Source organism: Anser cygnoides, chromosome 3 (assembly GCF_040182565.1).
Source record: "Anser cygnoides isolate HZ-2024a breed goose chromosome 3, Taihu_goose_T2T_genome, whole genome shotgun sequence".
Taxonomy (NCBI): Eukaryota; Metazoa; Chordata; class Aves; order Anseriformes; family Anatidae; genus Anser; species Anser cygnoides.
In genome coordinates, this window is record NC_089875.1 from 62,140,673 (window position 1) to 62,167,231 (window position 26,559).

At 36.7% G+C, this 26,559-nt stretch overlaps 1 protein-coding gene across 19 annotated transcripts in view; it reads right to left on the reverse strand.

Moving 5' to 3' along the window:
- The window catches only part of EYA4 (EYA transcriptional coactivator and phosphatase 4), a 158,477-nt gene that overhangs the window by 68,456 nt on the left and 63,462 nt on the right, over positions 1-26,559 (reverse strand). For 17 of the 19 annotated variants that reach the window (XM_066994266.1, XM_048075748.2, XM_066994264.1 and 14 more), the window contains one exon: positions 9,401-9,450. In XM_066994266.1, the coding sequence (XP_066850367.1) occupies positions 9,401-9,450 (50 nt within the window). Of the gene's footprint in view, positions 1-9,400; positions 9,451-24,532; positions 24,888-25,571; positions 25,821-26,559 lie in introns of those variants that run through there. The other 2 variants (XM_066994270.1, XM_066994271.1) reach the window with 2 other exon arrangements.

Sequence of the window (26,559 nt, forward strand, 5' to 3'; positions counted from 1 at the left end):
ATTTTTTAGTATTGCATTCTTCTAGGAACTTATTCAATTGGATTTGAAGTGTAAACTAGGTGGAACCAAATACTTGTATTATTCAGGCTCACCATTGGTAAAATATATTTGGATTATCTAAGAGGTCAAAGAAGCTGGAACAGAATTTGAATTAGTTCTCCTGTGTGCTGCTGTAATGTGATATGACAGCAAAAAATAGACTAGGGAGAAAGAAAGAAAGAAAGAGAGCTCTTTCTCATTGTGATTAAATGTGCTGAATTTGAAGAACCAACACCGTCATTTTATGTCTCAAAATCCAGTTCAATTTTAGGAAAAAAATCTGTAAAACTATTGGTTTAAGTAAACACACTTGCAGGTATAATCTCAGCTTATATTTTTTCACTCAAAACCAGTATTTCCCTTATCCCAAGACACTCCTGAAGGCTCAAAAATATTCAGTTCTGATTAATACATTATTTAACTCAGAAATATATGTACTTGTTTTCCAACTCTCTGAAATTCAAGTAGACTTTGTATGAAAAAGTACTATGACTTTGCAGATCAACACATTCAGTCTAAACTGGTCACAACGGGCAGGGGTGGGGGGATGACAGAGAGGGAAAGGGAAGTGTAATGAATGCTTACTTTTAGAGGCCAAACCCTTGGACCTCACCTTGGGGCACAAAGCACCTCGTTTTGCAGAGCAGCAATATACTCACTTTAGACAGAAACTAATTTCAGCCTGCCAGCGACTGCCAGACTGTCACCTCGGAACGGCTGGCAGACAAGAACGCCTGGTGGTGAGCTAACGCACGCTGCCCGAGCTAATAATGCAACATGAAGAACAGGCAGAAAAGCGAACTTAAATACCACCAGTCTATGCAACTAGTGACAGCTCAGGCTTTATGTTGGGCTGCCAGTATCCACACCATGATTTAAGAGAAGCAAATTGTGTCATTTGCAGGTGGGGAGGACTCTAGCCCACCACCCACACTGGTACCTGCTCAGTCCAAAATAGATGAGTAACAACCAGGTTGTTACAACTAAGTCACTGGGATTGCTTCAGTCCTGCTCCCTCTGTGCACCTGCACCTCCAGCTACAGAAAGTTGGTGATGGAGAGTGACAACAGCCTTGCAAATGGACTTAAATTTCAACTCCTGCCGTCTCCATGTACATCACATTGTGTCACCTGTTTATTCAGTAGTAAAGGCAGTACATGTATTATAATTCCTTTCTCATGGAATTAGCTACTGTAGTTGCCCAAGTTACATCGTGCAACAGCACCTGTGTATAAAAGGGAGAGAAGATAGCATTGTGAGAACTGCCCTGTGCACTGCTGTATCTGTGCTGCTACCACACTGTTCTACAATGATGACTAAGGGATTATATTGAATATTTCAATGTGCTTGAAAAACTTTGATCATAAAATTCATATTGCATTTGTTTATATGCTTATAGGTATTGCTTATAGGTTGCCAACCCCAGTCGAAAGCTATTACTATGAGTTTTTTGTGTCTACTTCTTATATATGAAATTTTGGAAATTTTTGTTGCATTCTTTTTATTTCTTCAGTTGGTTTTTTTGTGTGTTTAGTTGTTGGGGGTTTTCTTCATACTTAACTGCCATTAATACTTAGTCATTGACACAGCTTTAGAACGTCATTTCTGCAAACCTTTCCCAGCCCTCACAGAGAGCACCAGCATGCATTTCAGTTGAAGGGCACTCACAATGCCCCTGTCTGGGATGGCTGAAAGCACCTAACAGTAGCTCAGCATGTGTGAAGGGTTTCATGACTGGGGCATGCTAAATAACTTGTGCTCTTGGAGCTGGCTCAGAAATCACAAAGCACTTTGGAAGTCTCAATTATATCAAAACTATTAATTATACAATTACATGGCATGGTTCTAGACCTCCTCACAATTAACCAGAAACATTCACAAATGGAAATTGTTGCCTCTTATAGGGCACATAGAAGACAAAACTGTGAGAGGACTTTAAAACAGAGATGTGGACACAGCAATATCCTGGGAGTCACTGCTATCATTCATATATAATAGTAGTCTGTAAACTACTAACTACCCAAGATGGCAGAAAATTTTCACACAGATCACTATGGGATAGCAAAAGGGACTTGATTTATGTCTGCTGGTTATAGGATACCTTGGATGAGATCCCCACTCTAAGAAATATGCAATATTTTTACCAAGTGAAATGGCTTAACAGTCTTATGTTTAGGACACGTACTTAAGATATGTAAGACATGAGGTCAAAGGTCATATCCAGTGCATAAATGTAGAAAATAGCAACTATTTCTTGAAACACTTTAAGTTTAGATAGTTAGACAGTATTCAAAGGGATTTTAACTATTTTCAAAATACACCCTAAAGAGCAGGAATGACAGCACCTCTTTAAGGCAACAGCAAATAAATAAATACTTCTAGTTTAAATTAGCACATTCCAGCATGTAGTTGATCAGTATTTTGTATTATTTACTCTATCTCATTAATAAGACACAGTCCAACCAACATAAAAAATAAATTCAGAGAACTCAGAGCTGTTAAAATATGTTTCTTTGTTTCTTGGAGAACTTTCAATTTCCAGATGTACTATTTTTCTTTCAGTTTTTAGTATAGGTTTAAAATTATTAGCAGTGGTTGGTTCTTGCATTCTAGCAGCACAAATGCATACTAGAAAGCACTTACCTTCATAATATGTAGTGTTAGACAAAAGTACTATGTGATTGCACGTAAGAGTAACTAAAAAATTTCCAAATTACTACTTCTACTAACACCTCTGTTAAAACCTTGTTTATCCTAGTCTTTTTTTTTTTTTAAAGGTTATATAAGTTTCCAATAGCTGTTCAAAACCTCTTGTTTTTTCCTTGTTGCTTTTGCTTGTTTCAGAGTCTGACCCACAACTGATTCAGGTTAGTGGAAGTCTTGATACTGACATGATCTGGCTTGGCATCACACAAAGAAATTATTTGTAATATAATAGAAAATATGTTATGCCTGATTTTAGCAACAACAACAACTACAACAAAAAACCACCGGAATTTATAACAGAGGAAAAATATAAAAAATACATTAATTTTATCGTTAAAACCACAGGGATCTGTTAATATAAACCATTCCAATACTTCTCTGTGATGTCATCAGTTACCATGTGTTTGTACTCTAAATAGATTATTGCAATTTCTGTAAACATATCATGTATATTTTTAGAACTCTTTGGGGGCTTGGTCCAGAGCCAATGAAAACCAACGGGCAGACAGTGACCAGCTTCAGTAGGCTCCGGGTAATCAGAAGACCAAATTTCTAAAGTTAACGCATGAGAACATCAGGGTATGGCATGCAGAGAGACACCGCACAGACTGCTCCAAAAATAGGAAAGACTTGTGCTGTCTGCAAACTACATGCCTGAAAAGCATACAACACACATAGCAAGAAAACATACTTGTTGCAAGTGCCATGTGATGGTCATGGATGTAGTATGTCATTCAATTACGTGTATCTGCGCAGTCATCTTGCTAACTGTATTACTTTGATTGACTCAAACTGCTGAAGTGGCATGCAGACTAAATATGTGCACCAAACCTTTAATAAGTAACAGATTTGTGTAAAACATTCTCTTGACTGCAAGCTATGCCTGTGTGTCCCAGAATGCAGCCTTTATAAGAAATCTTATTCCACAATGTAGTTATTTTAAAATTGGAAAATTGTGAAACATTTTTTGCCAGCCACTGTCTTAACTGAGAAGTCTGCGCTGGATCCTGCCAAACGTTTCTCTTAGGTGAAATGTTTATAACTATAGAGAACTCACTGACATGAATGCGATATTCTGACAATCACATACTGTACCTCCTGTTGACTGATTTTTTTGTTCCAATTCCTAAAATTACTTGTGGCAGTCTTTCAATTTTAGCTTTATTTATTCTGCCTTTTCCTAGCAAATTCATGTTGCTGTATCTGTTCCTCCTTATAGTTTGCCCCAAACCCAAGAAATACTAGCAGCCAGTAACAAAGCATTAAGCGCCCTTTTTTTTTTTTTTTCCTGACTAAAGAATAATTTTATTTTTGTATGGATTCCCTTATGGAACTGAACAGTTTTGCAGAACAGCAGAATATGAACAATCAACATAAATGCTTTCATTGGTATATCTAGCTGGTCTTATGCAAAATCAGCAGTGCAGTAAGTAATTGCTGGTGGAGTCTGCAAGGATATTCAGGAAAAGAGGAATACATTGTCAATAGAGAGAAGCGGTTCAAATAAATAGCATCTCAGAAGCATCTTCTACACATCTACTTCACCATGAGATGAATGTGACCTTAGGAGTCTAAATTAAACTGTCATGTCAATATCTCATTTCCTCAGATGAAGCCCATTTATCACGTCACCATGATCTACAGGTTATTCAGTGTAAGATAGAGTGGTGCTACACTGCTCTTGACTCTGAAAAGTGTTTCAATTAGCCTCTAACCTAAATAAGCTACATTTGTCTCATAAACAACAAATCCCTACCTTCTAATGAAAACTTTTCAGATAGTTGAGAATTAAATGTAGGAGCGCATTCAGCTAAACAACATATCTGAAAACTTGAGAGTCTGAGCTCGCTCCCTTTTTACTGCACAACCAATACTATTTATTTTTTCTGTTATAACTGCTGAAACATTAATGACAATTTCCATAGCTGTTGCTGGCTTTTCTTGCTTGGCAGTTCAATCGTAAAGGTCCTCTTCACCATGTAATAATAAACATTTATTGTTCATCTGCTGAGCTGCAAATAAATGGAAAGGTACTGCTGGTCTCACACTCCTACAAACTGGTATGCAAATGGTTGGGTATGCTCAAACGACCCTGGGAAAGGCACAACAGCTTCTGTCACAGAACCCATCAGACGACCTGTTCTGCTTGTATTTGGGTTGAGAAGTTATTAGACCTGGTAAATACAGATAAATGCAAGGTATCATAGAATCACAGAATAGTTTGGGTTGGATTATTTAATTCCAATCAGCCATCAAACCTGAGCTAAGAATGGGAAAGTTCTGTTGAACAAATTAGTGCAAGTAAAATTTCAGGTTGTGTTTTAACAAATTGTTAGCTCAAATTGTTATAAATGAAACACTTTTGATGATCTGGTTGTCCAGAATAAGGTGCAGGAGATATGCATCATTTCCTTTTTATTTTTGTTAAATGCACTGATGCCCATGGAAACCCTTTTAGGTAATGCACTCAGTGTTAACATGGCTCTGGTATAGCAAATATCGTGAAAACTGTATTCATACCAGTGTCCCGAGTTACAGGGGAACCAAGCCTTGGTCTCATGGATGCAATGTGAAAACTGTGGTAGCTCTCACTGTTATCCAATACCATCTATTTACCTGTTAATGCATTAACTACAGTAATTGTCTCTGGACATGTATGTGCTATATCCTACAGCATTATATCCTCACAAAACAAAAACAGGAGTAGGTATCCAAATGAGAACAATGAAAAAATATAAAAGCCCATTTCTCATTCAGGGGGGTTGAAAGAGACTTTTAGGATGAAGGAAGAGAAAAGGAATGCATACCTTTTAAATCTTACAATGTGGTGCACTTTTAAGAAGGTGGGTTTGGAAGGCCAGAACAGCAATCATCTGATGAACAGCTGCAATCTATGCTGAAAGCCTCACTGAAACCCATATTAAATTGAAATATTGGAGATCTTTTTTAAACATGAAAAAATCCTCTGTGTTTTTTCGGACAGCCTATTTATCTGGCAACTGTGTCTCTGTGGACGTGACTCACCAGTAATCAGCGTCAGTGAATTTGCTTTTCAGCAATACATAGGAACAAACTTTGTCTAACTGGTACTAACATAATAGTTACCTCTCCAGGAAGAAAATAAACTGTCTCATCTGTCAGAAAAATCTATTCATTCTTCTGCAGATTCTTCTATCCTCTACAAAGGGCAAAAAAGCCCTATAATCAGTGGACTTAGAGGAAGCTGCAGAAGACTGCTAAATTTTCCCTTTGCAGGGACTTCCTCTTCCTCTCCTCTCTATTTGATTTTATAATCCAGTAAACTAGATATCTTGGGCCAGATCTCAGTTTGTGATGTGACTTTGATCTTACAGTAGAATCTCTGACAGGCCTGGTAGGAAGGGGAAGGGAGAGGGAAAGGGGAAGGGAAGGACTTTGGGCTAGCAGTGATATGTTCATCAAGCAGTCTGTTGTCACAAAGAAAGATGCTGCCCTGGGTTGTATAGCCAAAACCAACGTGTTGTAGCTGACAGTGAAATGGAGAATGGGACCCAGTATTTACCATTTTACCAGACTTCACATATATTCTAGTATTTAACTCATTTTCATAGGAATATCTTGAGGTATGAGGCTGTAATTGTAGCTTACAAGTTTTAAGGCAACAAAACACTCCATTATTAGTATTAAAAATACTTCTCTGATTATCTATGTAAAAATGGAGTTATAACAACTGCAAACAAGTTAACTTTCATGCATCACACTAATTTTCAGTGTTTCTTATATAATATTAAATAAAATGTAGGAGCTGTTCAGCATATTTGGGGGATCGGTCCCATTTATACCCAGTATATAAGACAATTAAAAGCAATGTGTGTTTATAGGCTCTGAACTTTTCCTAATCTCACTAGTGAATTTAATACATGGCCAGAGTGATGGAGTTGTCACCCATGCATGTTGCTCCTGTCTCGTCAGACCTGTAGTATGACAGTCAGCAAGTCCCAACCTTTCTGGCTCCAGGAAGATATAAACATTTTGTCCAACTAGACAGATATTTAGACATGCAGGGTGAATTTGATTTTTATTGCAAAATTATGTAGAAAGAATGCCTTAGTATTGCTATAGCCACAATAGCACCGTGATAGGTTTAATGCGTAAACAATCTGAGAAAGGTATTTACAAACAGCTCATACGGGTTTTGCAAAATAACCCTCAAGAGACTTAGACAGAATTTGTAAAAGTAAGGAATTTGTGAGTTACAATTTGTGACAGAGATACTGAAGATCCATGCATGGTTTTTTGCGTGTTTATAATGTGGTGGGTGCCTACCCACCATGACTTCAGTTCTTAACCACAGTTACCTGTGCATGTCTGCAGTTTACCTGTGGAGATAATAACCATTTTTGTATAAAAAAAAACACTGGTGACAGTTGATTTTTACTGTCTATATAACTGGATACTTCTGGAAGGCATATTTTGATATGCTTCATAGGTTAGTATTTTTTTTTCAGAAGGGAATTTACTAGTTACATCTGCAGTTTGAATGTTTCTTTCTAAAAGACGAACCAAGGCCAAGCAAGACAAAGAATCTGCTGATACACACATGTCACTCCAAGAATTCTCCTGACAAAGTTCCCACACCCAGTTTAATTACTTCCCTACTGTAAAAACACTTTCCATCTGCATTTATTGTAATAGTTTCAAATCCAAAACTAACACGCTATAAAGCTAGCTAAATAAATGAATGATTTTGGCCTTAGGTCCCAAGCCAGGAGCTATTCTGTAAGGCTGTGTGTCTCCAGCATTCATTTTTATGCTGATGTTTCATTTTATGTGCAATGTTTTCACTTAAGACTTGTTTAGAGAAGAATTACCTTGCTCCAGGCTTTCAAGTGTTTTGTGCTGTGCGGTGCCCCCTAGCGCTACTGCAGTCAAAGGCCGTCAGAGATTCCCCTGGAAGACCCAAGTCGCACCGCGGATCGAGATCTGACAAAAAACGCTTGCTGCAGGCTGAATACACAGCATTACACACACACGGGCCAGGAACGTTAATTTCGACTGTTTCTGATATATCCTCAAACTGAGACCATGGAGCTCCAAATGAAAAAGTATTTTGGGTTTTGCTCATTAAAATAAATAAATAAATAAACAAATAAAAATTACCTGATTTCTCCTCCAAATTGACTATTTGTAACATGGTTTCCCTCTTAAACTTGGTAAAAAAAAAAAAAAAGTTTTCTGTTCCTCACACCTGGTATGAAGAATTTAATTACAATTCTTAAGAAATTTCCTAATGTGCAGAGATAATGACAGTATGTTATATCCTGGGTCCTCAAGCTTGTTGCAATTCATAGTCTGAAGAAACAACATCCATGGATTCTTCAAAATTTTAAATCATAATTTTAAATGTTTGAGATACAACAGTCGTCTTTAAAATTACATACATGCACAAGTGTTGTGATAAGTGGAGATTTGTTATGCCATCAAAGTAGTTGGAAAGAGCTTGATCTTTATAATAAAATTTAAACCAAAGCAGCAGGACAGCAGATACATTTTCCATTTATAAGTTATTAAATGAGAACCAAAGGACGAAATATGCCCCAAAGTATGCAAAACTACTACTGACTTCACTGGAAGCATATCAAGACTGAATTTTATATTCCCTTATACATATTCATCTCTTACCAAACTAAATGAAAGGCAAAGATGTATTCATAAGGGACACAAGAAGCTAATCAAAGAAACTCAGACAGTGCACTGCATAGCTCAAGCCACAGATACTACATCGGACTTTGACATTACATGTGGCCCCCAGCTCCCAAAGGATGCTGCTGCAACAGTGACACAAAGCTGAGGATGGGATTTGGCAAACCTTGAATTACTTAGCTTTTCTGAGTTTTAATCACAATGTTAGCATGATGTCAATTTTTGTGAAAATTAAATAGTTCTTCTAAACAGAAGCAAGACAAAGATAGGCAAAAAACACTGCAAACCACCAAATCTTAAGAAAATCACCCATTGTGGCTCGACAGTTTACTAATTAACAGAAACACACAAACCTAAAACAATTGCTACTTCACCTGCTCAGAACTATACGTACTTGTACCTCCACGTGCAAAACACAGAAATTAAATGCATCTCCTATTCCCCATGTACATGAAATTAGCAAAGACAGTGTTTGAAAAGTTTCATTTTAAAGAGTACATGGCCTCTTCCTAACTTATAAACACAGTGCCATGCTTTTCGGAAGTGAAAAAAAAAAAGTTTTGATAAAGGTAAATTTTCACAAATTACGACAGAACTGCCAACACAGGAAATAAACTGTATTACTAGTAAACATCAGGTTTCTCATGTATGCAGAAAAGGGACAAAAGAAAAAAAAAAAAGTGAAATTTGATTACATAGATTTCTTTATGATATTTCTTAGGATTTTCTTTTAAGTTGAGAATGATAATTCAGCATTATGGCACAATTTATACTTATCAACCCTGATGACAGCCCCCATCTCAGACTGAGGGGGGAAAACCTTCTAGAGTGAAAAGCACTTAAAATTAACCCAGTCCTTCACTCTTTGCAAAGCAGGTCTCTCGCACACAGTGCTATGTATCTGCAGCTCAGCTCTGTATCATGCTGCACCACCGAGCTGCAGGCAGTCAGCACTTGCCTTTCGTTACCATACCTGGTGTTCGGAGGCTCTGACACATCTGATTCTGTACACGTTTTCTTTACCTGCAAAAGCAAAGGATTTCCACAGTTACTCTCACTTGAAACACAACTTCCTTGCTCACCGTTCACGCACTTACATTGCTTAAAGTGGATGCAACTCTGCTCACCATGATCTCTATAAAATACTTCCCGCATTTTACAGCAGCAGTATGCAGTACTAAACAGTGTGTTTCATTATTATCCCGTGAACGGCTGCCAAATGCACTTCCCTAGGCTCCATTAGTATGTAAAATGTTCAGCTAAAATAGCTTGGGAGTAGCCTAACTGGGAACAAAGAAAGCAAAGAACCAGGTTCCCCACTTGGAAACCAGAAAGCCATACTGTTCTCAGCTCAGTAAAGAAATGTTTTCCCAATTGATACTGCTTCTGTTTCCTGCTAAAGCTCACAATAATAAACACTAGATTCTGGGGCAAAGTGCAGTGCTAGCTAAATAATTCATACACTAATTTTCATTTTGTAATCTCCTAACTGTATGTTAAATGTGTTTTCCTAATGCATCAATGAACTTAAAACACCACATACAGCATTTGCACACATATTTGCAATATATAATCACATAAACGGTAGTTTGACTTCCATATTAATCTTTGCAATACATTGCTGTTAGCCAATTAAGGGTGAAAAAATCCATTACTTTCCAATAAAAATATAAAACTGTTCTCTTACTATCAGCTATCTCTTTGGGATCTTCAGGATTTCTTGCAAAAATTTAACTGTACCTTCTGTACAACTTTTCATACCTTCAGCAGAGAAACAAGCATTTTGATCACTTGTGTGCTAATGCAGAATTCAGGGTTGTACAGGAGGTTTCAAAATTCCTTTTCAAAGCCATCTAGAAATACTCATAGTCACTCAAATTCACTTCATGTGACTTGCACAATACAAAGAACATTCCCATTACAACTAGCACGTGTTCAATGACAGTTTTTGAGATTACGTTGCATCAAAAGATTTTCCTATAACTTCTTGCTACTTTAAAAGTATTTTTGAAAAAAAAAAAAAAAGATTGTGACTCTGACTCAGTTCTGTTGAAGTCAAAACTACAAATATTCACCAGGTCCAAAAGAAAAAGGATTAGGTTAATGCTAAGTATTTTCTCTGAAAACCTTGGCTGAATGCCATGCAATATCACTCAAAGATGTCTAAGCACAAGCATGGAGTTAAGGATGGTCATTATTGTTCTTCATTTGAGTTCTATATACTCAGCAAACAACATAGTTACATACTTGGTTATTCATAGAAATCAGTTTTCGGTAGCAATAATGACAGTTTCCCCCAAGAAAAGAACAACTTAAAAGAACTTAAAGCTGTATTTATTACTATACAGTGACACCCTAAACACTAAAAAAACATAAAACACAAAGAATCTTCTAAATATTTTGTCTTGCTTGATTTTTGCTACAAAACCTTTTTCAGCCTATCCATTTATCAGTTTCATCACTGCTGATTTTCAACCTCATGGATTTTTTCTTCACTGTTCATACTATGCTACTCCATGGACTGTAGTTTCAGCGTATTGTGGAGACGGTGCAGAGACTCAGCCTGAAGGACAATGAAAGCCCATGTAAATCTATTCCATAAGTATTTAGACACAAATATCATTGCTACATTTTTTTGTTCACTACACTATTATTAAAGTAATACTAGATCTGAAATACATTAAAAAACTTGAGATATACGCACGTAATTGAGTACCAAGTAAATGCCCACAATTTGTGTTAAGGTACAAACAAAAAAAATACCCACTCAGATTAGTGTACTGAGTGTCAACATTACAGGCAATTGTTCAAAACAGTAATTCAAAATCATTCAAAGAAACTGAATTTGAAAGAAACCTTCCTTGAGAGGCAGGCGTGTACTTTCAGAAGCAGACTTTCTCAACAGGAAGTTATGGAGGGACTTGACCAGAAAAATAACGTTTCAATTTTACATAGAAAATTAATATATAAATGCATCTAATTAATGTATGCAGTAAAAACCCCAGTAAAGCTTTTTCCTTTCTCTAACATATATTACTTCTGGGCCATTTTTGCCATCTCTTTGCTGTTAAGTTTACAGGCATTTACCTTTGTCAGTTCCCACCAATAGCACTCTCAGTTATATTGGCACCAGGGCTCAGATCTTAATCCCCAGGTCAGGAGAGTTCAACCAAGCACTTCAGCCAGTGCTTGCAGAGTCTGACAGTCACCCAGCACATCCTAACACTCTGATTTTGCAAAGTGATGACAGGTCCTTTGGTGGGCAGTTACCACGGAAGCCCAAAGATAATTCAAACATACACTAAAGCTATTTGAGCACTTTCAACACACACAACACACTAAGAGCCCTTATGTTCCTGGGCAGGGAAGAGGAGGACTTCTCCAAGTTATGCAAAAGTTGGGTATTCACAGCCAAGTTGTCCTACCCCTGCTCACACAACTACTGCATCGTGTTTTGACCAACATTAAACAAAGAAATTGAGATGACTGAGAGATTATGCACTACCTGCATGGTGAACATATACACTACCTACATGGTGATCATATGAAAAAAAAATAATATATATATATGTATACTGTTATACCTTAAAAGGTAGAAAAGCCATGGTCCAATTGTATCAAAAAGACTCACCTGTGAGGTGGAATAAACTCTAGGGAGAAACAAAAACAAAACAAACAAACAAAAAGAGTACTAAATATTCAAGAATATTGCAATGAAAACAAAATACTTACAAAATAAGAATATTTCAAGTTTTCAGCTTGGTATATATGCAGTTTGTCTGTGATCATTGTCTGAGGAAGCGTGCAGTATGAGCACACTGTATATACTTGTCTTTTCCTTTGAGACTGAATGTAAACTTCATTATGCATCTTTAGGGTCTCTCTTTGAGAGAAAAGACTTAATAAATAAAAATGTTATTTCTTAAAGGAGGATCAGGCATGTGATTTTCTTTCAAGTGGCTGTATGGAATGAACACCATTTCTCTTTAGGGCTACTCAAGTAGCAAAACATATTTTGTTATTCATAAAATTATGCCACCCTTGAAGGTGAACAGAAAATCACTGTGAAAACTTATGATCAAAGACTAAATATCGTTTCCTTTGTCTTCAGCTGCACTGTTTTTCCTCTTAATCTGCTTTGCTGACTGTTTTCAAAATAATTAACTTTCACTAACACCACATTTATTTACATTCGCATGTGTTAAATGTTATAAAAAGAACCTTTTTCTTTACTCCTACTCTGTTTTCCTTTTTTCCCCCCTCTGTTTACACAGGTTTTCTCATCATTTCAGTTATATGCTTGTTGAGAATCATTCACTAGAGTGGTAAGATATCAGTTTCAGTTGTTTTTGAATTTTACCAAATAGTGTTGAAATCTCCTACCCTGTCTGCCTACTACAAAACACTTGAAATGTTTCAGCTAAAAATACTTAAATCCAATTTTTTAAGAAAACATGCTGTTGAGTTCATATTTTAAGTCATCTAACTATGCTGTTGAGTGGCTTTAGTGCCCATAAATTCTGAGGCAGAATCCCAGAACTGGAAGTGGGTGAGTACAAGGTGTACTGGTACCCAGGAATCATCATCTCTGTGAAAGGGTGTCCAAATTTTTTTTAGGTTTATAAGCTTCTAAAAGTTGTTTTCACACCATTAGTGGAGTCCTCTTGTAATCTGGCTCCTGAATTTTTGAAGACCCTATCTGTACTGAATGCTCTTGATCTCAAAGAGGCTGGAGCCAAGTAAGAATTATTAACTACTTCTCTTGACTGCCAGGAGCACCTGTGGCATCAGGAAGGGGACTATCCTTCTTTACTCGGTCAGTTCAATGTCCCTCCATGAAGACACCTGGGCAATGTCAACAAATAGAAAAATCCTGTAGCCTCAAATATGGGGACGAGGAACAGGAGAAAAATCTTAACAGGGAGAGGGGACAGAAACCATGATGCAAAAGAAGAAAGGGATCTGCAGGTAGCAAAATCACAGGAGGTCAGAAGCCAGCTGAAAAAAAGTGGCTAATGTAGGGATGGGTGTGGATAGTGGAGGAGTACTGCGTCTTGTTGGGACAGGACAGAACAGCACATCTTGCTCTCCTGTAATAGGATTTGGGAGTAAATACCATAATGACAAGCCTGTGCAATCATCAAATATCGATGAAAGTCACTAGTAGAGGCTTTATTTACCAGTCTACACAGAATAACAGGCTATTTCTGGTACACCATCTACACTGCACACCTAATTAATGATCCAAGCTGGGAAACTATACTTTGAACTTACAAGATGGTGCACAAATGTTACGTTTAACCAGAAAAATGATGGTCTAATTTGCCTCAAATTGGTGACAACTTTAGTCAATGTTTTATACAATTTCTGCCTTAATTCCTGCCTTGGTTCTTCAGATTTCAAACATAAACACTGTTTTAAGTGTCTGATACTGTGAGAGCAGCATGAAAACGAGACGCATTTATTAAACACTGAAGAACTTTGGTTAATGTATATAAGAAATATCTACAGGACAAAGAATGATTTTATAGTCATTCTGGAATTTAGATGCTTCATGTTTAACAAATATAGACTGAGGAACATAAAAAGAAAAATCTAACTACGCATTCACTGAAAAAAAGTAGACATCCACTGGAAAGCCTAATGTGTCACGTAATAAGAGCCGCACCATAATGCATAAGAGACTGGATTTCCACAGGCCATATTAATTCTGGCATTTCCTTGCTTCTGATGTTTTCCTTTGCAACGTTAACATCCTTTTAACATGATTTTATTGGACCTCATTACACTAGATGTTAAACCATGAACTGGTCCTGCTCTGCGAGGTGTTCTCACACACACACTCACAGTATTAAACTCATAATGCAACACAGGTGAGAAATCCCTTCTAGCACTTACAGTAAGCACAGCTGAAAAATCTTGCAACATCAGCAGTAAATTATTCTGGCAATGAATCTGCTGAGCTCCCTCACCTACGACATAAAATACGGCCTTGAGCACCCCTCCCAGACTGGTGAGCATTTAATGGGGAGCCTGCAATGCTTTGGGTCTGAATGAAGTAGCTCTGCATGGTGGAGCTGTGGAAGATGTGATATTAAGGAGACAAGAGTGAAGCGGGAAAAACACTCTTTGCAGATGCAAAGACATATCAAAGCATGTCTACATGTTTGTTCAGCCTGTGGTGATGCTGCCTCTGATTGGTCTGGAGCATGGGCACACCAAGTGCACTTCTACTGCCTAGATGCTTCCCTACAGTAAGTTACTGTTGTGTGAAAGCTCACCGGCTCCCACTGACCAGCAAGGGAGAGGTCCAACTCTGTGGAATGAGCAGGGGAGGATGGGGAATTCAGGGGAACATTTTGATGGACATATAGGAAAAGAGTTTAGCTCAGGATGTCTGTGCAAGTGAAGAGTAAGGAACAGTAGCTTATAGTTCAGATATTTTTTATGTGCTGACATCAACACTACTTACATACAGCTCTGTAACTGTCTTGATGATAAAATGCTTAGAAAAGAGACTGTCTGTACAATGTCTAATATAACCAGGATTTCCTTTGCTACCATGACACCCTTCATTACTACTATAAAACAAATAAATTAATAATTTCTTGGCCTGCAAAAACAAGGCAAGGACTGGCTTAAAGATACAGTGCTAAGGTATAGTAACAAGTTGTAGGCATTCTATACATGCATATGCTTTCAAACTGATTTAAAGAAAATATATAAATGTTTTTGAGAATTAAGCAGGCTTTTGATGACCAAATTCAAATAATACTATAGCTATGCATATATATATATATGAAGAGAAAATCTCAGTGAAGGTTCTGCAGAGAGAAACAGAAATGCTGAAGTCATTTAGAGAAATATCTGAAAATAATTCTAAATAATCCCAAATTCTCAACTGAATTTTTCACAGTAAATCACTTATGTTACACTTCTAGGTCTCATCAGGGTTTCAATTACTTAAGACTAATAACAATAAAATTTTATAACACAAATTTATATGAAAGTATAAATAATTAATGCAATGCTTTAATTACTTACCATCAGGTGGTAACTAGGTTTCTGACTTAGTTAAAAACTCAAACACTGATGCTACTGCTGACGGACAGATCTTGACACAACAGTAAATTGATTTTTTTTTTAAATTATTTTTTTCCACAGTGAAGAACTGTACATCATTGTATTTTATCTGAATCACATCCTGAGGTAGATTTATCGTATCTCAGTGGATCTAAAAATACAACAGCTCTAATTTCAATGGAAGAATGAAGGAAAACTTGCTATAAGAATCAACTTAACTTCAAGGAGAAATTTGAAGAAATTCACAAGATTAAATTTAGTTAAGTATTAAAGTTCTGGTTTTTTTGTTTGTTTGTTTGTTCAGGTTTTCCATTAAATCCTCTATCTGAAACACTCACTACAGTAATGAAGAGGGATAGATCCTGGTAAATTTTTGTGCTTCATAGCCTCAGCTTCTCTGAACTAGTCATTGTCTCTACTAATTTGAAGAAGGCACTATCACTGACAAAGCATGTATTAATCTGTTAAATGCTTCCAGTTTTTGAGATGACTCTCTGTAATCGCTTATAATCACCAGTTATCACTGTAATCACCAATATTTCAGATCTCCTGAATAGACTGTAGATGATAATGAGAATGAAACATTGACAGGAACCAGCCTACAGACAGGCCAAGAGGCTGCAAAGCTGTGTTGTATTTCCCATAGATCTTCTTGCACCAGGCTGGAACGATGAGTATTGCCACACTAGAGCCCTTTGCTGGAGTGCACAGTACATAGGAAATGAAGTAACAAGGGATTTAATCAATCCAGGTAAATGTATTTTTCATACTTACTGACCATAATGACTGTTTCTTTCAGGAATATTTCACAGTCTTATGGCTGACACAAACCCTGGTGCTAATTTAATCAGAAAGATTTACCTAATATAAAACTGGGTTTGTATTTGCAAAGTTTTACAGAAGGAGGTCTCATTAAGATGTATTCACGGTATAAACTGATAAAATCTGAGACAACCTTACCTCGTCAATTTCCTCATTCATAGGCTATCTTTAGGGTCAAAACTTTCCTTCCCTGGTACTTTCTTACCAGTGGAAGGGTTTCATACATGTTTGTTTTTGCAAACTGATTAATGGGTTCACTCGGTTCAGAGTTCTAAGCTTCTTTCAAGTTTTTTTTTTTTTCCCTCTTTTATATATATACCTGAAAACATTTTTAAAACACATTTTAAATTCTCTTTGGCACAAGTGCACTTTCAAAAATATCAAAGGGTGTGATGGTCTAGTCATAATTTAAGTCATGGTAAAGTACTATCTTCTTGCAATGAAATGCCTTTATTTATACACTGTGGGGAAAAAAAATCATTCTTTTTTTCTTTTTGTTTGTTTGCATTAGATGAAAGAAGGAAATATGCCTTTCCTTAACTGGTGGAGCAGGCAGGGCAAATGCCATACCACAATAGCACTTTTTGTTTCAGCATCAGTTACCTAATAGCTCAGAGCTCACAGAACACTTTCCCCTGCCCTGTTGGGAGGATGGGCCATCGGGCTGGCTTCTTTCCCAGAAAGAGAGAAAGGAGCTAGCTCCCCATTCAGCAGTTGCAAAGGCAAGGAAGCTCCACCAGTCTGGAGGAGGGAGAAAGTCGTTTATCGACCAAGTCAGGTTCAGGAAGAAATACTAAAGTACTACCACTGGAAAACTCTCTTACCCCCCCCCCCCTTTCTCTTTTTTTTTGACCGTTTGTTTTTTAAAAAATGAAGTTAAGTCTGTGGTCTGCTGTTGTCAAATCAGCAGTATGCATCAGTGCAGCTGAATCTGCAAGTACTACTTCGGTGCCTCCCCACTATCTACAAACTGGAAATCAGCTAGAAGATACTGAAAAACACTTCCTGTTTTTATTTCAGTTATGGTCCCATGACCTCCCTCACACTTGTTATAATCAAACCATTTTTAATTAGTTTTAAGTGTATTCTTTTTTAAATCTCAATATTCCTAGATATCATTGATCTCTTTTTCAGCAGAGAAACACAGTGAGATGCATGAAAAGAGCCGTGATACTCACTGCTGTCTAGATTTAGTTTTGTGATTCCCCAGCTCCACAGATGTATCGTAAGCAAAAATATCGAAAATGCTTTGGAGTTACCATTTGATATTCAAAGGAATAACAAGTCATCTCCTGTTATATGCATAAAATTCAGCGCCCCCTCAAAAAAAAAAAAAAAGAATTATTTTATTTCCTCCTGCTTTTCAAAACTAACCAGGGCCAAAAAATGCAAAGAAAAAAAAAAAGTAAACTTTGAAGCTGAAATTTAAAGCAATGAAAGTCAGGAAGTTCAAAAGTTAATGTTCCTATGGCTGTGTTAACTTGGCCATGTTGCAAATACATCATGCAAATACTTCAAGTTATTTTGTTAAAGGCACATAGTACTGTGCCATAAAGCACAGTAAAAAAACATACTGTTTTCTTTTCATGTGGAAACCATCTTGTATCAACAGCGATACAGTGTCCAGTGCTAATGCTCTACCACAAGACAAGTACCTCTACCACAAGGGGCCTCACTGTTCTGAAGATGCTGATGCTTCTTTGGGATCCAGCTTTCTCTTAGCTCACCCAACAGTCTACATGCTGACCTTCCAAGTAACAACAGCCAACTTATCTCCTGAGACTTTTGCCTCACTGGAAAATAACACCTTTCCCCCACTAATATCAAAGAAAATTTGCATCGCTTTTCCAACCCTCATTTAGAGGAAATTTAAAAAAAAAAAAAAGGCCTTGTCCTTCTACCTAGGAGCACTGCTATCCAAGTGCCTTTCATGGGTATAGCAAACATGGTCACACATCCATTGAATATTCATCCTCACCACAGATGATGAAATACATATAGGTAAAATTTCCTCTTGTAATAGAGAAGTCCTTCCAACCATGTGTTCTTTTTGTTTGTTTGTTTTTTGTTTGTTTGTTTTGTTTTGTATTTTGTGTTTTTTAACATACATATGGTTATGTGCTAAGGTTAAAGGTGATGAGCTCCCAAAAATGTGCCTTAGTCTTGGCCAGCAATCTTCAGTTTCTTAGCTCTGCTGAGAGGTCCACTCCCTGAACTTTGGTGAGCCTTGAGGAATATCCATCTACACTACCACCAGCTTCACCCTCTACTCTGTTTTAGAGGTGAACATGCATCAGCTGCATTCTTCATCTCAGAGCTAAAGGGGCTTTAAAGACAAGGCTTGTGGATTTGTACTATATTCAGAAAGTTCCGGGCATGTAGTTTAGGGCAAAAAAAGACAGACCTAGTGTGTTCACAATACTGTGATGTGAACTTTGTACTAATTACTTTTCTAGCATCAAAGTCTTCATCAATGTCTAGCCAATTTAAGAATAAATGAATACCTGACTCAAATCACTCTCGGATAGAATGGCATTGAATAGTTTGGGTCCACTGAAAGCATAATATACGGAATTGGCCACATAACAACTTTGTTCATTAATGATAAAAAGGACATTCCCAGGTTGACTTGAATTACTCAATTCTACGTGGTAGATACAAGCCGTCTCGAGTGTAGTCACTCATTTACCACTATCACTTTTTGTCCTGCTCAGATACACTTTTGCTTCACTGTTGGTCTTATCCCAGGCTTTGGGGTCCTATAGCTATGGCAAATACAGCCAGATGTAAAGGCAGGGGATCAGTATATTATCTGTGTCTGGCAGCCCAACACAAGTTTTGTGACCAGCCCAGCACATACATGTCATACAGAGTCAGAAGAAGTACTGATCCATGTAGATGTGCTCACGGAAAGCAGAAAAACTAGTGATGAATCACAGCTTTTCATTACAATTTTTAGTCCATTTATTAAAAAGGACTCAAGTCACTTCTGTATCTTCTGGATCCCTCTTCATCTCTCAGGAGAGAAAACGATTTTGAGCGGATAGTGTTGTATGTGATAGAGAACCAGAAAGACAGGAAGGTGTAACTGAGTGTTATTCACAGATCAAAAAAGATCATCTAACTTTTCAGTTAAAGCAATTCACTTCCACATCCTGACTTGAGCTCAGACTGTACATGGTCTAAAATATCAGCTTGAATTAAATTATCTTTTAACTGGCCATTGGGTAGTTTTGCAGTGGTCAGGTTCAGGAAATGGGAGGCTTGACTATGGCTGCAGAAAAGGATCACTCCAGACTCTTGGCTTCTCCAGCCCCAGTTGAACTCCAGGATGCTTAACAAAAAAAAAAAAAAAAAAAAAAAAAAAAAAAAATTCCTGCTCTGAAAGGTGATTATTTTTGCCAGAAAGGATGACAGTTGTTAACTGCTCTCCTTCACAACCCTGAAAGGCAGGAAAATTTCTATGTTGAGTACATGTACTAGGATTTGGGAATGCAACAGGCAGTGACTAACTGCACTAATCTCAGGAAATGATATGCTCCTGCCTATATTCACATGGGCATGCATTGGTACCTTCTTATTTCAACAGCTCTGAGGGTAACAGAAATAGCTAATTGAGGCTATGTTGTACTAAGTCCTTTAGCAAAGGGCATTTGCTGAGCTAGAGTTGTCAAAGATTGGGGTAAACCTACGAAGATTTAAGCATAAGTTTAAATAAGAACATGATGGTTAGGCTCATTATCCACAGCGAAACAATTTAGAATAAAGAAGGTAAGCATGTGAATATGCCTTTGTAGGATGGGGGCAGGGGGGCTAAATTAATGCCAAACAGCAACAGGTGGATAGAGTGAGTAGACAGGTTGGAGGGAGGACAATCACAGTAATATGAGCAGGTAATATGAACGCGATCTTAGCTCAGCACCTGCCTACCATTATCAGCTAGCAGAGTCCTGTAGGCATTCTGGAAGATGGGAGATAGATGGAGACCAAGTTAAAACAGTATTCAAATAAAAATAATAAAACAAACCAAACAAACGAACAAAACCAAAACAAAAACAAAAGCTGCCCTCCTATTCTATTCTTACTAGTTTTAGATCAGAGATATTCAGCTGTAAGTATCTGTCTTTTCAACAGGTACTATCTATGAATCTGAACATAAATAGATAATTCGGTCTAGGAAAATAGTCCAAGGTAAAGTCATCAGCTAATTGTACAATGCCAGTATTTTCTGTACCATGCACAGAAGCTATTCCAATTAAAAAGATGTACTTAGAATATGTACAGATGATGACATTACAAATCACAAACAAAAGTGGATTCAAGACTGGAAAAAAAATACGGAAGAGAAGGTAATAAACTTTTAGGCATCATATTCCACCTTGAAAATTACCAAGTAAACCTCCAGTACATGTACAGTAAACAGCTGTCTTTTTTCTTCAGTACCATACATTTCTGTTCTTCCTCATTACTGACACTAATTTGCTTAGTATTGTAGAAATAATTTCTAGCAGCTGCTGTAACATTAATAAACTACATCAGACAACCAAAAACTGTGGCAACCTACTTCCATTAGAGTATGAATGCAAAAAATTCTCTGTAGCTCAAACTACTTGCCGGTCAAAATGAGATAATCAGTTCTTTATGGTCCATATGTTGTCTAACTCATGAAGAAATAATTTGTTAGCAGAAAGATAAAGTAACACACAACACTGCAGTATAAAATTTCACAAACAAGTGGACATAATCCAAAGACATATTCACATGCATTTGTATCATCATGCAACAGAATGTAGTTAGTTTCTGGTTAGTTTCCAGTGTCTCTAGAACACTTCCATAAAAGTGTTGTCTAAAACACTTTAAGAAAATGCTGCTAAAAAACAAGTCTTTTTTTAAAGGGTGGAGAAAAAAGAATATTAATTTACCTGAGGCAAACTACAGATAAAGGAATTTCTAATGAGTGCATAAGAAAATATAATACATGCAATGTACATCTAGTTACTCTACTTTTGCAAGTAACATAGAAGAAAAATACTATCTAGTGAGACTACATTTATATATATATATATGGTGTGTACATATATATAAAATTTACATTTAATTTTTAAAATATTAATGAGCAAGTGAATTCCAGGTACATTTACAGCACAACACCCGCAAAAAAATATTATAACTATCACAGTGTTAAAATAACATCCAGAGAAAATAATCACAGAAGAATAAATGTTTCATTTTATTTATATAGAGGAATGCAATGTGTTTGCTTTTAGAGTAGTAACAACAACAGCCACAATTAGAATGCATGTTAAAAACTCTAACCATTCTTTCTTTTCCTTTTGCTTTATGCAATAGTTCTTAACACTAACCAGAATAGCTGTATTTATAGTATAAAGAATGTAAAGAAATCTCAGGCCATCATCTAATAATATATTTTTCATTATTAGTCAACAGAGACAACATCAGAGGTAATACAGCTCTTAAAATGCCACAGAAAGAATCACAAGATGCCTTGATAGATCATATTTCACCTCATATATAAGCCATTTTTGCCTCATTTTTCAGGTTTGAAAGTTTGACTGGTTCATACTACTGTATACTACTTTACACTAGCATACCAAAACATTTTTCAGATTTTTCATTATACTGCTATTTTAAAATGTGTATTTTACTTTAAAAAAAAAAAAAAAAAAGTTTTATAAATAGAAATAGTAAGATCAGCTTTCCAGAAGCAATTAACTGTTTTTTGTTTTTGTTTTTTAATTTCTTTTTTTTTTTTTTTTCAAATTCATACAAATTTGTTTATATTTGCAGTCCTCCAGTAAATTCTTTAACCAACAGGCAATTATTTGGAATAAGGCATTCCTCCAATTTATTTTGAATGGCTTTATACACATCTAAAGCATTAAATGAAAACCTCTTTTGTTTAGGAGAATATAACAAGCAAGATTCTCTAAACTCCAAAAGCATTCAAAGCAAAAGCAGGAGACAGATTAATAGCGAAGGATAAATTTCATATACCAAGGTCAACTGTTAGAAATGACAATAAAGTATATTGCAGTGCATCTGCCATACTCTCTCCCATATGCTTTCCAGGCATATTCAATGGAAAGGGTATGCACATTTGCCCCTCTTTCAAACAAACAAGCAAGTGTCCTTTGTCTCCTGCCTGAATGTGCCAAGGCTTCTGCAACTTTTGACTCCCCCTCCCTTCTCTCCTGCCTCCCCAACCTGCGATACTGGAATGTTTTGGCCACAAGGTTAAGAAAGATTCCCCCATTCATCACAACCTGCCAAGCACAACAGGGTCACAGTCCCAGCCACAGTCCTGCCGCTTCGCTAATCTGGCCTCAGCGCAGGCATGAAACTTCAAAGATTTTTTGCCACAGGCAAAAATTAGTTCTTATTTGCTTTAAAATCCGAGTATCAATCAAGTTAAACTGTGCTTCAGTGGAGCGAACACTCTGGGAGCTCAGAGGAGCGCATACATTTGGTGCTCAGTTCTGACTCTAATTGAATGCAGAGCTCACCTGGACGAGCAGCACAAATACTTCAAGTGCCACAAAAACTTAACCGCGAGATAATTCCTATTATCCAAAAAGCAACCTCTGGTAAAAAAAGAACTGTTCAAACATGCATGCAAGCATATGAGAATATATATGTGTGTGTAAATAAATATAATACATACAGATTCTCTGTTCATGTGAAACTATTTCAAATTATTTTCCCTTCGAAACTTTTTATTATCAGTTATACCAGATGATCAGCCAGAGTTATATAATTGTAAAGCTCAGTTAATGACCTTTAAATATTCCTGAAATGAATTTTGAAAACCAATTATGGATTTACTATGAGAACACACAGAGAACTTTGCTTTAATATTTAGTAATCAAATCTTCAATTAACTATAGCTAAAATAATAGTATATTCTACTATTCTGGGATACTGCCTACGACTGTTCAATCCAATACAAACAATAGAATAATTACACTTTTAAATCAATCCAGGTTTTTCAATATATATTTTAACTGCATCCTTTTGGAGATAAAAAGGGATTTGTTTAAAATGAGCTGTTTAAAAACCTTCACATTTTCTTCAGATATATACTTATAACTGGTTATTGTTTAATTGTGTATTAACTCAGGGCAATGAATAAACATTGCATTAAGTTGAGAAATAAACTGCATAAGATACTCAAATATTATATTTCCTGTTAAGCCAATAGAGAAATGCGAATTTTTGCATTTTTCCAACAGAGTAATTGAAAATAGAGTTCATAAAATAAAACACAAAAATAAGTAGAACATTAACCAGAACATTAAAATCTACAAACAGTTCACATATTTTTTACAGATAAATATAATACAGCCATGCTCTCTTTAATTTTAAAATACTGAAATGATGTATTATGTTAAAACTTTAACCATTCCTAAATTAACATTTACCGAATCAGTTTTAAAAGGCAAAGATTAAAACTAAATAAAGTGCTAAGTATTTCCTAGATTCTCCCAAAGTACACATAACTTTAATAACATTTATGTATAGCTACTTGCAAACAGAAAACAAAAGATTTAAAAAATATGTAATAATGCAAATAGGAGACAGTATGTAGTGTGTTTTTCTTATGTTTCCTCTATTTTACAGTATCTTCAGCCATTTTTATCAAATCCCCATCTAAGTTTACAAATTAACATGGACTTCTAATTTTTGGTAGCAGATGAATTAGCTTCCCTGTATGCACACTCAAATGTGCATATACATGCTTGCATGATCATACAAACAAACAAATATTTCCCCAAAGCCAAATTCAAGTTCTTTTGCTTGAGATTAGCTGATGCTACTTGATTCACTGTAGCATTTAACAAGTTCTGTTACACAGTTCAATAAATTCAAAATTATGTTGGAAAAATCCTTCGGTGAGAACTGTGTTTTTCATTCAGGAATTTAAAGTGTTCCTTGCTTTATGTATCTTTTCAGAATTTACATTTGATTTACCTTAGCAGATAAAGACATTACAATGGAAAAAAAAGAAAAAAGAAAAAAAAAAAAGGTGGTGAGACAGTTAAAAGCTGCTTAGCTGAAATGTATTTCAGAAAAGAGTGAGCAGTCCAAGAAAAGAAACGTGTAATAGGATACTGCTACTTGCTGCTCACCAGACCCCAGAAACAAAATCGAAGAACTTATTGGCTGTAATAATTTATCATACCTTTCTTCAAACAGGTTCCCTAAACATTACAGTTCCCTATAGCAGTAAATCAGTTTTTACAGACGGACCAAACTGGGCTGCCCTTTCTCCTCTAGCGCGTTGTTTGCTTTCCTAGGACAACGAAACGCTGCTCCCGGCACAAGCCCCCTCCGAGTCTCCCTGAATGGAGCAGACATTTCAGCAGCCGGGTGGTTGTGCCAGCTCACGTCGTGGCCCCCTGCGCACAGCACGGCAGCAGCATCGCTGCGCCCTCCTGCTACACTGGCTCAAAGGCAGAAAAAAGCATTCGGGTGCAACAGCAACGCGTGCTCCCACACTCCCTGGTCAAGGAAGTTTTTAATCAGAGTTTGTTTTTAGAAAAAAATGAGCTATGTAATTACAAAACCCATTTAAAAGTTTGAAACAGTCACAGTGCTCAAATAGAAAGACACAGTGCCAACTGGCACATAATGCTACAGAGATATAAAGCGTGCTTTAAGGGTGCATTATTTATTCCAAACTAATGCCTAACCAAGTTAGAAATGGACTAAATAGACTGAAATGTAGTAGTAAATTAAAATCTCTATTTGCCTCCATAGTTTTTCAGTTTAGGGCTAACCAATTTCAACTCCGCTCGTCTAGGCACCTGTCTCAGTACACTAGCCTTTAAGTGTCTCTTACAATGATGTTATTGAGTAGCCCAACCAACAAACTGCCTAAAGATTTGACAAAATGTGTCATTCACAGCATACTACAGAACAACACCCTTCATTTCTTACAGCACTTAACAAGTTACCTCCTGTGGTAATAAAGAGCTGCTCCCAAAAGAGGAAAGTACTTGAGGGATTCGGACAAATGACTACCTAAATTACGGTACACCACAACCACTATTAACAAATACATTGTTCTAAAACAAGTTTGAAACTGCTACTATAGAAATGAAAACAAAAACTCCTTTTCAGAATAAATCCAACTGCACAATTAATACCCACTTACATTTCCCGTTGTATCACTGAACAATTGCATCAGTATCGCAAATGGAAATCCATCATAACCTTACCTCATTTATCTCCGAAGAACAGAACCAAATTCCCCAAATTTGTGAAGTCACCAGGACACACACACAAATAAAAGAGTGTCTGTGATGTTCAGCACTAATTAACTTCCACTGTTCAGCAGCTAAGGTGTTCAGACAGATTTTCCAGACAAAAACCTTATCCACCGGCCAGCTACGACTTCCTAAACTCAGAAATACTGAAGACACTTTGTTCTTCCCTGAACTGTCAGACCAAGCCTCACGCAGTCAGATTACTTAAGTTAACTAAGAGGAGATCTGGATAGTAAACACGCTTGGCTCTGTCCAATGGCTTTCCACACCCTTCTGTTTATAGTAAGATGACTTGCATTCAGAGGTCACCCCATCAACAGCTCCTGTCTTTCAGTGGGTATCTAATGTGCTGCATTTATCCCAAGGCTCTTTTAATGAAACCACCTTCCCAGTCCCTGCTCGCCTGCTGTCGCTATGACACATCTGCTCCTTATTGTACCAAGTCCCATTAAGTGTTAAAATAAGGAGACCTACCTGGGCATATATCCTGCAAGTAATACAGATATTTATGAGTGCTAACCTTGTCTGTGAATATTCACAAAATAAAGTCTTTTTTAAGATCAAAGAAAGAATTTTGCCGGTAACATTCATCTTGTGAATAAAGAAATTCAGGAGGGAGGAAGATGGATGCCATTGTTTGATCTGGACTTTAAAACTTTTACAAATACTCCCCCAAAGGATAATGCCTGTGCCAGATAATATTTACTTGAATATGTTAACATGCTGGAAACAAGAGACGAGGAGTGTCCTCGAGCTCTGCTGCAAAATGACACACAGCCAAGGAAAACAAGGGTCAAGTGCCAGGACTCCAGTGCAAACACCAAGTCAATTCTATGCTGAAAGAATACAGGGAACTGATTGCTCTTACAAAACACAGTAAATATGCAGCAGTGTACAGACCACTAGCTCTCATTTTTGATGCACACAATATGCTACTGGT